This window comes from Perissodus microlepis, chromosome 20 (assembly GCF_051167445.1).
Source record: "Perissodus microlepis isolate ML-2025 ecotype Zambia chromosome 20, ASM5116744v1, whole genome shotgun sequence".
Lineage (NCBI taxonomy): Eukaryota > Metazoa > Chordata > Actinopteri > Cichliformes > Cichlidae > Perissodus > Perissodus microlepis.
In genome coordinates, this window is record NC_140480.1 from 11,910,683 (window position 1) to 11,924,389 (window position 13,707).

Below are 13,707 nucleotides of genomic sequence, written 5' to 3' on the forward strand. Positions count from 1 at the left end.
ACAGTTCATGTGACAAAATAATATACTGGTTAAATTGGTCATGTTACCAAAGTCATTTTGAATATTAATAGCCACAGAAAATAACTGATAAACAAATAAAATAAATTAAATTAAATGATTAACACAAAAGTGGCCATGCATTTTGGGTGTGCCACATATAGCACAATTCAACAACAAGGTGATTCAAAGTGCTTTACAGAGACATTAAAAAACAAAAACAATAAAAAGCATGATTTAAAATTGATTAAAAAAAACAGTAGATAAAATCAGAACGGTAGATAAAATCAGTAGTTAAAATATACGTTTTGAAATTTAAGCTTAAAAGTGTGGATTTGGTGCTTTATTCAAATGCAGCTGAGAATAGGTGAGTCTTCAACCTGGATTTAAATAAACTGAGTGGTTCAGCTGATCTGAGGCTTTCTGGGAGTTTGTTCCAGATATATGGAGCATAAAAGCTGAATGCAGCTTCTCCGTGTCTGGTTCTGACTCTGGGAACTGATAAAAAACCGGATCCAGATGACCTGAGGGATCTGGAAGGTTCATACTGGGTCAGGAGGTCACTGATGTATTTTGGTCCTAAACCATTCAGAGCTTTATAGACCAGCATCAGAACTTTAAAGTCTATCCTCTGATGGACAGGCAGCCAGTGTAAAGACCTCAGAGCTGGACTGATGTGGTCCACTTTTTTGGTCTTAGTGAGGACTCGAGCAGCAGAGTTCTGAATGAGCTGTAGTTGTCTGACTGATTTTTTAGGTAGACCTGTAAAGATACTGTTACAGTAGTCAAGCCTATTAAAGATGAATGCATGGACTAGTTTTTACAGGTCCTGTTGAGACATCAGATCTTTTATCCTTGATATATTCTTAAGGTGATAGTAAGCTGATTTTGTTATTGTCTTAATGTGTTTTTCTAAGTTTAGGTCTGCATCCATCACTGCACCCAAATTTCTCGCCTGGTTTGTGGTTTTTAGGTGTATAGATTGAAGTTTGCTGGTGACCTGTAATCGTTTTTCTTTGGCACCAAAGACTATTACCTCAGTTTTGTTTTTGTTTAGCTGGAGAAAATTGTGGCACAACCAGTCATTAATTTCCTCAATGCATTTACCAAGAGCCTGTACAGGGCCTCGGTCTCCTGGTGACATTGTGATATATATTTGTGTGTCATCTGCATAGCTGTGATAGTTTATTTTGTTGTTCTTTATAATCTGTGCCAGTGGGAGCATGTAAATGTTAAACAGAAGGGGTCCCAAGATGGAACCTTGGGGAACTCCACATGTGATACTTGTCTGCTCAGATGTGAAGTTACCTATTGATACAAAGTATTTCCTGTTTTCTAAGTATGTTTTGAACCAGTTTAGTACAGTTCCTGAGAGACCTGCCCAGTTCTCCAGTCGTTTGAGTAATATGTTGTGGTCAACTGTATCAAATGCTGCACTGAGATCCAGTAAAACTAAGACTGACATTTTTCCACTGTCTGTATTCAGACATGTGTCTTTAAACACTTTGGTCAGAGCAGTTTCAGTGCTGTGGTTCTGTCTAAAACCTGACTGGAAGGCATCATAGCAGTTATTCTGTTTTAAGAAGTAATTGATCTGTTGAGAAACTGCTTTTTCAATGATCTTACTTAAAAATGGGAGAGTTGAGATCGGCCTGTAGTTGTTCATTTGTGTCTTGTCAAGATTGTCCTTTTTCAGTATAGGTTTAATTACAGCAGTTTTTAGTGGTTCTGGAAACACACCTGACATTAAAGAAAAGTTGATGATCTGTAACAGGTCTGACTCCAAAGTCTTTGAGACCTTTTTGAAAAAACTTGTTGGCAGTACATCTAAACAGCAAGAGGAGGAGTTCAGTTGACCTAAGATGTCCTCCAGGTCTTTGCTGTTAATAGGGTGAAACTGCTTGATGGTGTTTAAACAGTTTTTCAGTGGACACAGTATATATCCTGAATATGCTGTTGATGTACCAATTGCTTGTCTAATCTTTTGGATTTTGTCTGTGAAGAATTTGGCGAAGTCATTGCAGGCCATGGTCGAATGAAGTTCAGCTGCCACTGACACAGGAGGGTTTGTTAGCCTGTCAACTGTAGAAAATAAGACCCGAGCATTATGACTGATGTCAGAGAAGTAGGACCTCCTTGCACTCCTCAGTTGTAAATTATAATTGTGAAGTTTCTCTTTATAGATGTCGTAATGAACCTGGAGGCTTGTTTTTCTCCATCTGCGCTCAGCTTTCCTACACTCTCTTTTTTCATTTTTCTCCAGGGAGACTTTTTCCTTCCAGAGATAACCTTCACCTTAATGGGAGCAATAGTGTCCATTACATTTAACATTTTAGCATTGAAGCTATTGACGAGCTCATTGACTGAACCTCTGGACAGGCCAGGTGTTAAGGGGAAGACCTGGTTAAAGATCTCACTACTGTATTCAGTTATACACCGTTTTGTGATCACTGCTGTTGATAAATTTGTGTTTGCTGAAATTTTACTTTCAAAGAAAACACAGTAATGATCAGACAGGCCCACATCAGACACAGTAACCTTCGAAATGCTCAGGCCTTGGAGATCAGTAGGTCAAGAGTGTGTCCTCTATTATGTGTGGCCTCTGTTACATGCTGAGTCAGCCCAAAGTTGCCCAGAGTGTTACTCAGGTCTTTAGTCCCTTTGTCCTGAGGGATGTCCACATGGATGTTAAAATCCCCAACAATAATTACACAGTCGAAATCAACACAGATCACAGACAGCAGTTCACTGAGATCATTAAAAAAGTCTGTGCAGTATTTGGGAGGCCTGTAAACATTAAGAAACACAACTTTGGATAGGGCGTTCAGCTGTAAAGCCACATATTCAAAAGACTGAAAACTTCCAGGAGATAGCTGCTTACATTGAAATGATTCATTAAATAAGACAGCAACCCCTCCTCCTCTCCTGCTCACCCTGGCCTCACTAATAAAACTGTAGTTAGGAGGGGTCGTCTCGATGAGAACAGCTCCACTGTTACTTTGGTCCAACCAAGTTTCAGTTAAAAACATAAAATCAAGGCTGTGCTCAGTGATTAAATCATTAATTAAAAATGTTTTTCCAGCTAAAGATCTAACGTTTAATAAAGCCAACTTAAGTGTTTTAGAAGTATTATTTGCCCCCTTGTGTTTGGGAGCAGTCTGTGGCACACAAGGTATGTTTACTATATTTAAAGATCTTTTAGAGTGCCGCTCTCTGTGTTTTGACCAGGCCACATGTCTCAGTGGAAAAGTCACCACTGCCATAATCCTCGCAGCCCAGACCCTCCACACATCAGATTGTGGAGACAGAGCATGAAGGTGGTAAGGAGGAACTAAGGGGAGCGAGGCTGGGCAATGTAACTTCGATTGCTCTGTTGAGGGCGACACTGTATAGACACAGTAAAAGACAGATGTAGCTCCTGTGGTGTCAGCTATTGGTTTCTGAAGTGCTGTCCTGAAATCCAATTGGTTGCCAGAAAATGGATAAGATAAGGAGGGGTAGGTCTGACTGTGAAACCACACACTCATTGGCTAACAATTTGCGATGGACATTTGCAGAGAACAACTTCATGATGTAAAAAGATTTGCCTTTGCTCTGTCAAGTGGACTGATTTGATCCAATTGACGCTTCAGTTTACTACGAGGTTTACATACAGGTTTCACTTGGCATTTGGAACCATAAGAAAATTGGTTTAAACTCAATCTCACACTTTCTAGAATCTGACACAGACACGCTCGACTCATCTCGCGTAAAACGCTGTTGTGGATTTGTTGCATTTTATGTAGAAAAAAAAATCTCTATCAACAGCTGCTGAGTGCTGCTATAGTGTGCGCTTCGGTGAATTAGCTGCTCTGACAACATCTAAATATGATGTGATGTCTTTGTCATATCGTGGAGTGCGATTTCCAGCTCTGCTGTGAAATAATCCAGAATCGCATTTTTAACATGCATCTGGTTACTCCTAAACAACACTGAGATATGATGAGTCAGACAAAAACATGGATAATATTGCAAAACACCTTTCAATGTTTTCTTTGCAGAACTCAAATATGTTCACTACGTTCAAGTTCACCTTGGTCACTTTCATCAGTGTATAAATAACATTGGAAGTGTGTGAGATTCACATTGAAGTACAATGACTCTGTCCTGTACATCATCGTCTACGCGATGTATCCAAAACACTGACAATATTAGTGTTTTGATGATGAATTATTCATAGTAATATTAAATGGCAACCTTCCTCTCACAGTCACATCTTCTGTCAGACACAAACAGGGTACTAACATCTACACCTACACAATGACCATCTGTCTCAGTGTGCATAAGTGAAGATAGGTAACAGTTTGGTTAGCGGTGCAAACTTACAAAAATATGGGAATAAACTGCAGTTATACCTGATTCCAAAAATACCTACTGACCATAGGTGACCCTATTGAACTACTTTCAAATTTGAGTTGAGTAAACAGTGTATGGATGACTTCATCAATACCACAGATGAGACTGTTTTTATTATAGAATGGCTCATTTGAATAATACATAAATATTTTCACTTTTATCCCAGCCTCCTTCTCCAGCCAACACTTTTCCAGTTTCTGCTGTGCACCGCTTCAAAAATGAGTTAAATACAAATACAATCTTGCATCGTGATTTTTATTAGCTGATGTTCAGTAAAATGTATATAATCATACATTCACGCCAAATAATTATAGAACAAAAACATAAAAAAAACCCCACACGAGTTGAATTTTTCATTGGGCCACTGAACTGAGCAGCAATTTATTTATCTTTGTGTTAACCAAAGCACAAAAATCTTAAAGCGCTGCATTCAATAACATTATAAGAACCACACAGCCCTTCAAAGAACTCCCTAGCTCAGTAACACTTGCCTTGTATTTCTTGTGCCCAAGCAAGTAATCAGAAGATAGGCATGTGTGCTCTGCCCCAAAATAGGCCTCCTTTGCTTTGAGATTTGCTTTATCTTTCTTGTATAATAAAAAAATTGTTCTTTCAGTGAACTCATTCTTGCCTGGAAGCTGTAGGTAATCAGTGTACAGTATATTTAGTATATTTAGGTGCACTGTACAGTTTTTCAGTGATGTAGTCCTTGTGGATGGAGTTCTCAAAGGGGGGGGAGGCAGTTGCTGCTAAGAGATGCTTCTTTGTATTCAAGCAGAATAAATGAACCTTAATGATCTAATGAGCTGTACTTGATCTTTACTTTACAGGTCTTCTTGAAGAGGCCAATTTTACATGATCACAGAGACAGAATCAATTAGGCTGGAAAAGACCTTGAATCTAACAGTGGTCACAAAAGTGTGCTGATCTTGAAAGACCTTTTCTCTCTCTCTCTACACACACACACACACACACACACACACACACACACACACACACACATATATATATATTGCTGATTTAGTGTTCATGAATTGCAAAGTCAATCTTAGGGACACGTATCTATTCACTAGTGATATTTGAGAAGAAACCGATACATTTTTATAAGATATGTATATTTTTTGTATGAGCCCTGTGACAGGCTGGCGACCTATCAAGACTCCATCTTTCGCACCACCCTGAATTTGATAAGGGGGAGAAAATGGATGGATGGATGGTAATCTGTGTATTCCACATATGCCATAAAGAAGATGATATTTAGATTGAAATATCCTGTTGGCCTGTAGCTGAAATCCAATAGTCAGATTTGATGACTATTTAGTTCTTATGACAATAATACATTAATAATTTGCTTTTCTGAAATCTGATACTGGTTGTTGTGTTCAAATAATTAATTGAACCAAGTAATTTGATAAATTGTGTGTTAAATACCTAATCATCAGACCAGATTTAGATATTTGGTCGGCAATGCCGATACAAATTTTCAGCCAAGACCTGAGCGAGAGCAGGAGATTAAGAGTGCAGCAGATTGATGAGCAGTTAGGTACAGAGGGTGCACACAATCATCAGGGATAACACAACAAACAGCAAAGGCAGACTGACAATATATACCCTCACAGGATAACAAGGGGAGATATAACAGGAGGGATGCACAACTGGAACTGGAATACTGAGACAGGGGAAACTGAATCAACAGAAGAATATATGTTACTAAAATAAAACAGGAAACACAACTGAATGATGAAACAAGGACTAACACAGGGGAACACAGGAAAACTGCAACCAGGGCACTGGAAAGGTAATATGATAAATAAGAAAGAAGTAGACAAACCATTTACCACAGAAATAAGGAACAAAACTTTAACATAAATCATTCCCAAAAACCAAAGGGAAAAATGAACTAACACAAACATATTCAAACTGATATATATTAGTTCTCAGAACATTTGATATTAATTCTACTGTGAAACAGCTTTAAAAAGGTGGAATTATCAAGAGAAAAATCCAACAATTTCTAGGCTTGTTTTCAGATACTAGCAACACCACTGCTTAAAACACAAGAAAACTAATGTGAGTAATGTGATCTAACACACATGAACTTTACTGGCAGACTACAGATATAATGTAGTGTGTAGCAAAAGCTTTCACAGCCCGTTCACTATTACTAAGTAAGACTTGACTGCTGAAGTCATCATTGATATATGATATGACAACAATGACCTCAGTCTGACTTACCAAAGTAAACATTTACAGAATTGTGGGTTTAGAGGTGAAAGTGCTTGTTGTTAAATATTTTAGGCCTTTGAGGAAGAGTAACAAAGATATCATAAAGAACCAATCAGAAAAAAAGCTTATTTATGGGCTTCACTGTAGCCACACGATTGATCTTTGCTGCTTCATTCTGATTGGCTGACGGCCAAATATCACTGCCAGGAATCTGATGGACGTGAACTGCAGCAGGAAATTCAGATAAATTGCATTTAGGAAAAAAAATCAAGGGTGAGCCTTGATGAGGAGTGGTGAGAACTGAATGAAGCACAGAAGGAAAGACTTTATGCTCACACTTGATAGAAAATACAGTAGATCTGATAGCACTGATGTACTTGACAGACGGATTCAACATGTTTTACTGGTGATGTCAGCGTTAAGCTTTCTTGCTTCTGAATGGAGGACGGTATCCACCTTAACTGCATTGTTACTCACGCTGACCTATTTTAAATTTTAGAAATATTTGAGAACATTTTTACGGATATGTGCAAACCTCAGTTTACTTATGTGGATACAAGCGTACCAAATTGATTCCGGGCCTTGTTAGTGTTAAGTGCTACGCAGAGATACACACAGTCCGTTCTGTGTTTCTGAGCTGGACTTTTGCCCTTCTTCATTTTTAAAGCTGCACAAACACATTTGTTTGTATTAATAATGGATGAAGTGACGGGACGAAGTGTGTAACGGAAAGGTGACACTTGCAGAGATAAACCTGACAAGAATTGTCACTTTACAGTTCAAATCCACTCTATTCCACTTTTGGCCTTTTAGAGCATGCTCTTCCTGTGGTCTTCTTTTCCAGCTGTGGGGGGCAGTTGAATGATTTCTGACCAATACCAAACAGCACACGGAGTAAGAAACTAGAAGCAGCTGGTGAATGCAGTGGAGCTTTTAGCAGAGAGTAAGACAACTGAAGTAAATAGATTAGAAACACATTATCCAGCAGCCACCCTGTGATGTCTTTACTTTTTCAAGCCAACTGATATAATAATAAATATATTACTTAGTAATATACGGTTTCAAACTCTGGCCCCGTCTCTGTGTATTCTGTGTAAATGCAACATTTTCTGAACCTTTTTATCCCAATCATCAGCTCATGCGATAACAATTATAATAATAACATCTCATACTATCCATTGGTAAATGAAATTATTTTTGCATCTATATATTGGAATGATAATGGGCTCAGCACATACCTACTGCCATTCTACAGTATCTCTAAGTATGATTGATGTTGCTTATGGCTCTACCTTTTATAATCCTGCACTGTCCTGGGTATCAGGTTTCATGAGGCACTTTCCATTTGCTCTGCTCTGGATTTCTTCCAGCAGATCATTTCTTTTTTTTCTTCTTTTTAATTCTTCTGTTTGTTTGTTTTTTTTAATTACTGGTGAAATTGACATAAACTTGACATCGTAGTCATTTATCCTGATTAAACAGATTTAGGTGGTCCATTATAGTTCCGAATCACCTTATTCTCCAACATAAGTGAGGTCAGGACCTGCCGAGGCTCTCATCTGAATATCTCTTGTGCAGCAAAATTCATATGCAAGACCATCATTTAACTATTTTATCCAAATGAATCCCCTTTAATAATATCTAATCAGGATTTTATCTGTTGTGCAATGACTAGCCTTAAGTATTTTCCCCAAGTTTAGGATAAAAGCATCAACAGTTTTTCTGCAATTTATATCAACATAAATTCTCATAAAAAAAAAAAAAAGAAGCAATCCCGCTAATGACTCTGACAGAAAGCAGATAAAGTGGTTCAGCTGAGATTAGATGTAGAGATTAGACTCTGTCTAATAAGGGCGGGGTACTAAGGCTGGTTGGATGGCTTGTCAGCTGATATAATTCACTGTTCAGAGGTTTGTACACTTTCATACAAACGTGTTCAAAATGTACAAAATTAGCTTTAACTGACTAGCATGGTGATACCGATTACTCTGAACTGGACCCAAAAAAATATCTACATATGGATCTATCAGGTGTAACAGTGACTTACCCTAAATAAGAGAGTAGAAGCAATAACTTTACTTTGTCTCATCCGTTCCAGCTTCCTCTTGGTGTTTTCGTGTCTTATACTCTCAGTCTTTGCCACCATTAAAGAGTTCACACAAAGCTCAGAGAGTGCCTTGTACATCTTGGTAAGTATCACTTTATTTGATATTTTAACAGTATTCTGCATATAAATTAATGTCACAAGGTTAACTCCCCCATTCTGTTTTTTTCCACAGGAAATTGTGACCATTGTGGTGTTTGGAGTGGAGTACATTGTAAGGATATGGGCTGCTGGCTGCTGCTGTCGATACAGAGGATGGAGAGGGAGGCTAAAATTTGCCAGAAAGCCTTTCTGTGTCATAGGTGGGAAAACACGTTTGCCTTGTGTTTTACTGGCTGTCATTTCTCTCACCTTGAAGAACATAACATGGACACATTACTTGTTACTTGTTTTGCTATTACTTCTGTTCTTAAATGCTGAAACTTTTGATACAATGATACAAAAATATTTCTCCAACTGCAAATTGGTTGTTTGAACAGTGTACAGATTAAATGAACAATGATCTCCAGTGTCCATAGTAAAGTGTTGTTAATTTAGCCTGATTTGACCAAGGTCAGGGTTTTCTACTCATATGTTGTACTTCTCTTCCCAGACATCATGGTGCTGATTGCCTCAGTATCTGTCCTGGCAGCTGGATCTCAGGGCAATGTGTTTGCCACCTCGGCTATCAGGAGTCTGAGATTCCTGCAGATCCTACGGATGCTGCGCATGGACCGCCGCGGAGGAACCTGGAAGCTGCTCGGAGCTGTAGTTTATGCACACAGCAAGGTGATCTTGATGTACTCCAGTTTTGTCTGTAGTTTCCTCAATTTTTTAATAATAATAATAATAATAATGGATTGGATTTATATAGCGCTTTTCATTCACTCTCACATTCACACACTGTGGTTGTAGCCACAGCTGCCCTGGGGCAGACTGACAGAAGCGAGGCTGCCATATTGCGCCATCGGCCCCTCTGGCCAACACCAGTAGGCGGTAGGGTAAAGTGTCTTGCCCAAGGACACAACGACCAGGACAGAGAGCCCGGGAATCGAACCGGCGACAGATACGCTTCCCAAACCCCTGAGCCACGGTCGCCCCGTTAATTGTTAAGATTGTGTGGCCGCCGTTATCACTTATCTTTTAACCACAAAGCATGCAGACCAGGTGAAAGTAATATTTTTAGTATAGAGTAACTGTAACCCACATAAATGAGCTAAGAAAGAGCAAAGAGAAAAAGTCCAGCACATATAATAAATGGGAATTTGAAAAGTTATCATGGCTTACAAATATGTTATTTTAGAAACATTTTGTTGTCTTATCCATATGTCTTTGCACATATGCAAGAAAAATGCAGCCATTTTACCCTATTTCAATATTCCCTGCTCAAAAATATATTAAAGGAACAGGGAGCAGGGCCTCACTGACCTCTTGGACAGTCTGGTGGTGCCAAATGGACTGAAACATAATGTCCCAGAGGTGTTCTGTTGGATTTAGGTCAGGCAAACGTGAGGGCCAGTCAGTGGTATCAATTCCTTCTTTCTCCAGGAAGTGCCTGCATACTCTCGCCACATGAGGCTGGGCATTGTCTGAACCCAAGTATTTAATCCTGATACATAATGGCAGTCAGGGTGCTGTTGCCTAGCCTGTGCGCATGTCCATGGATATGGTCTCCAAAGACCATAAGTAACCCACCACCAAACAGGGCACGCTGAGGAGGAACCCAGAAATGACAATTGGTCCAGTGATTTCATCTTGATACCTATTTTACATAGCATGTTACAGGCAGCATAAAATTCTTCACGGCTTCTCCACACCCTTTCACGTCATGTCTCCTTGAATCTCCTCGATGATCTTGAGACTTTGCTGGGAGACACAGCTAATCTTCTGGCAATGGCGTGTTTGATGTGCCATCCTGGAGGAGATGGACTCTATTTAATTTAAATGAACTTGGAAAATCTAATTATTTGCTTTTACTAATAAGCTGCAGAAACATCATTACAGGGTTTGTGGGTGTTTGTGTATGATTACATGAGAAGGAGAGATGGCAGGCTGCAGCTTTTGTGGAGACGAGGGAAATAAAGATGTTTATGAAATGCTTGGTTCGCCACACAGGGCAAGAGATTCACATATGATGTCCAATATTGTTACAGAATAGTCATTTGTACCCATTGACAGAGGTTACATTGCCACTTTTGCAAGGCATTCAAGATGACACTTAATTACTTTAATTTCCCAGTGGTCACTGTATTGGTTTTCTCTGTAGGAGCTCATCACAGCGTGGTACATAGGCTTCCTGTGCCTCATCCTGGCCTCATTCCTGGTCTACTCCGTGGAAAAGGAGTCAAATAATGAGTTTGATACGTATGCTGATGCTCTTTGGTGGGGACTGGTAAGACTAACTCGAAAAAACAAGGACAACATGGATCTGCAGTATTTGCTTTCTGTTTTACAACATGCATTTTTGACAAATATTCAGCTTAGAAATGTTCATTTTACTTTATTTCCAGTTTTACAAAAAAAGGTATTAAAAAAGCTATTTAATGTTTGTTTTTTGTTTTTGTACCAGATAACTCTTACCACCATTGGTTATGGTGATAAGGTTCCCAAAACCTGGAATGGACGCTTACTAGCAGCCACGTTCAGCTTGATCGGCGTTGCCTTCTTTGCCCTTCCTGCTGTAAGTATGTAGGCTTGTCTTTAGGGCGTTGAAGCCACTGATAGAGTTCACACAAAGTGCACATCATAAATGATCCTCATTTATACAGGGAGTGCAGAATTATTAGGCAAATGAGTATTTTGTCCACATCATCCTCTTCATGCATGTTGTCTTACTCCAAGCTGTATAGGCTCGAAAGCCTACTACCAATTAAGCATATTAGGTGATGTGCATCTCTGTAATGAGAAGGGGTGTGGTCTAATGACATCAACACCCTATATCAGGTGTGCATAATTATTAGGCAACTTCCTTTCCTTTGGCAAAATGGGTCAAAAGAAGGACTTGACAGGCTCAGAAAAGTCAAAAATAGTGAGATATCTTGCAGAGGGATGCAGCAGTCTCAAAATTGCAAAGCTTCTGAAGCGTGATCATCGAACAATCAAGCGTTTCATTCAAAATAGTCAACAGGGTTGCAAGAAGCGTGTGGAAAAACCAAGGCGCAAAATAACTGCCCATGAACTGAGTAAAGTCAAGCATGCAGCTGCCAAGATGCCACTTGCCACCAGTTTGGCCATATTTCAGAGCTGCAACATCACTGGAGTGCCCAAAAGCACAAGGTGTGCAATACTCAGAGACATGGCCAAGGTAAGAAAGGCTGAAAGACGACCACCACTGAACAAGACACACAAGCTGAAACGTCAAGACTGGGCCAAGAAATATCTCAAGACTGATTTTTCTAAGGTTTTATGGACTGATGAAATGAGAGTGAGTCTTGATGGGCCAGATGGATGGGCCCGTGGCTGGATTGGTAAAGGGCAGAGAGCTCCAGTCCGACTCAGACGCCAGCAAGGTGGAGGTGGAGTACTGGTTTGGGCTGGTATCATCAAAGATGAGCTTGTGGGGCCTTTTCGGGTTGAGGATGGAGTCAAGCTCAACTCCCAGTCCTACTGCCAGTTTCTGGAAGACACTTTCTTCAAGCAGTGGTACAGGAAGAAGTCTGCATCCTTCAAGAAAAACATGATTTTCATGCAGGACAATGCTCCATCACACGCGTCCAAGTACTCCACAGCGTGGCTGGCAAGAAAGGGTATAAAAGAAGAAAAACTAATGACATGGCCTCCTTGTTCACCTGATCTGAACCCCATTGAGAACCTGTGGTCCATCATCAAATGTGAGATTTACAAGGAGGGAAAACAGTACACCTCTCTGAACAGTGTCTGGGAGGCTGTGGTTGCTGCTGCACGCAATGTTGATGGTGAACAGATCAAAACACTGACAGAATCCATGGATGGCAGGCTTTTGAGTGTCCTTGCAAAGAAAGGTGGCTATATTGGTCGCTGATTTGTTTTTGTTTTGTTTTTGAATGTCAGAAATGTATATTTGTGAATGTGGAGATGTTATATTGGTTTCACTGGTAAAAATAACTAATTGAAATGGGTATATATTTGTTTTTTGTTAAGTTGCCTAATAATTATGCACAGTAATAGTCACCTGCACACACAGATATCCCCCTAAAATAGCTAAAACTAAAAACAAACTAAAAACTACTTCCAAAAACATTCAGCTTTGATATTAATGAGTTTTTTGGGTTCATTGAGAACATGGTTGTTGTTCAATAATAAAATTATTCCTCAAAAATACAACTTGCCTAATAATTCTGCACTCCCTGTATGCCTTTACTCTCTCTCCATTATGATGTTCTCTGTAAGTGCATATCTGCCTGATCTCACTGCTCTGCCCTAAGAGAATATGCTCTGTGTTCTCTGGCAGGCTCTTCCATAGGTTATGGTTTCATTTAGTTTTTATATCATAACTACAGTAGTGCATTCATGCTATGGATTCAACATTATGGATTCGAAATGTATCTAATCAAGTGAGTAACCTGAAATGACAACAGGATAGCACATTTAGCACCCAACACCTAGCATTTTAGTGTCTATCAGCTAAATGTTTTTGTTTTAAAGCCCAGAAAACATCCTGTTTTATCCCACTTCAATGACTCTCATTAACCTTTTTTTTTAATTCAAATCATGTAGCTCATCTCATCACTCAAGCAGGTCCATTGCCCAATAACTGACATAAAAAAGCAGCAACCAGGTGGTGAATGTAGTTGAGCTAGAGAGCCATTTTTTTTTTACAGGTACAGCGACAGTGAAAATCAGATTTGTATTCATCAGATCACTAAAACACCATAGAAGCAGTGTGAGGAAATAACTGCGAATGTTTTTCTTTTTGGGACAAGCGTCCAGTCTTTTATAGTCCAAAGAAATCTTAGTGCAACCGATGCTTCTAAAAGGAGCTGAAAAAACTTGGCTCATTATTCACGTTTTCTTTAGAAAGCCTGAGT

The 13,707-nt window shown here is 39.3% G+C and overlaps 1 protein-coding gene across 9 annotated transcripts in view; it reads left to right on the forward strand.

Annotated features, from left to right (window-relative positions):
• Window positions 1-13,707, forward strand: part of kcnq2a (potassium voltage-gated channel, KQT-like subfamily, member 2a) — a 44,901-nt gene that overhangs the window by 15,210 nt on the left and 15,984 nt on the right. For all 9 annotated transcript variants that reach the window (XM_084917385.1, XM_084917391.1, XM_084917387.1 and 6 more), the window contains exons 2-6: window positions 8,717-8,807; window positions 8,898-9,024; window positions 9,315-9,490; window positions 10,968-11,093; window positions 11,271-11,381. In XM_084917385.1, the coding sequence (XP_084773511.1) occupies window positions 8,717-8,807; window positions 8,898-9,024; window positions 9,315-9,490; window positions 10,968-11,093; window positions 11,271-11,381 (631 nt within the window). The remainder of the gene's footprint in view (window positions 1-8,716; window positions 8,808-8,897; window positions 9,025-9,314; window positions 9,491-10,967; window positions 11,094-11,270; window positions 11,382-13,707) is intronic.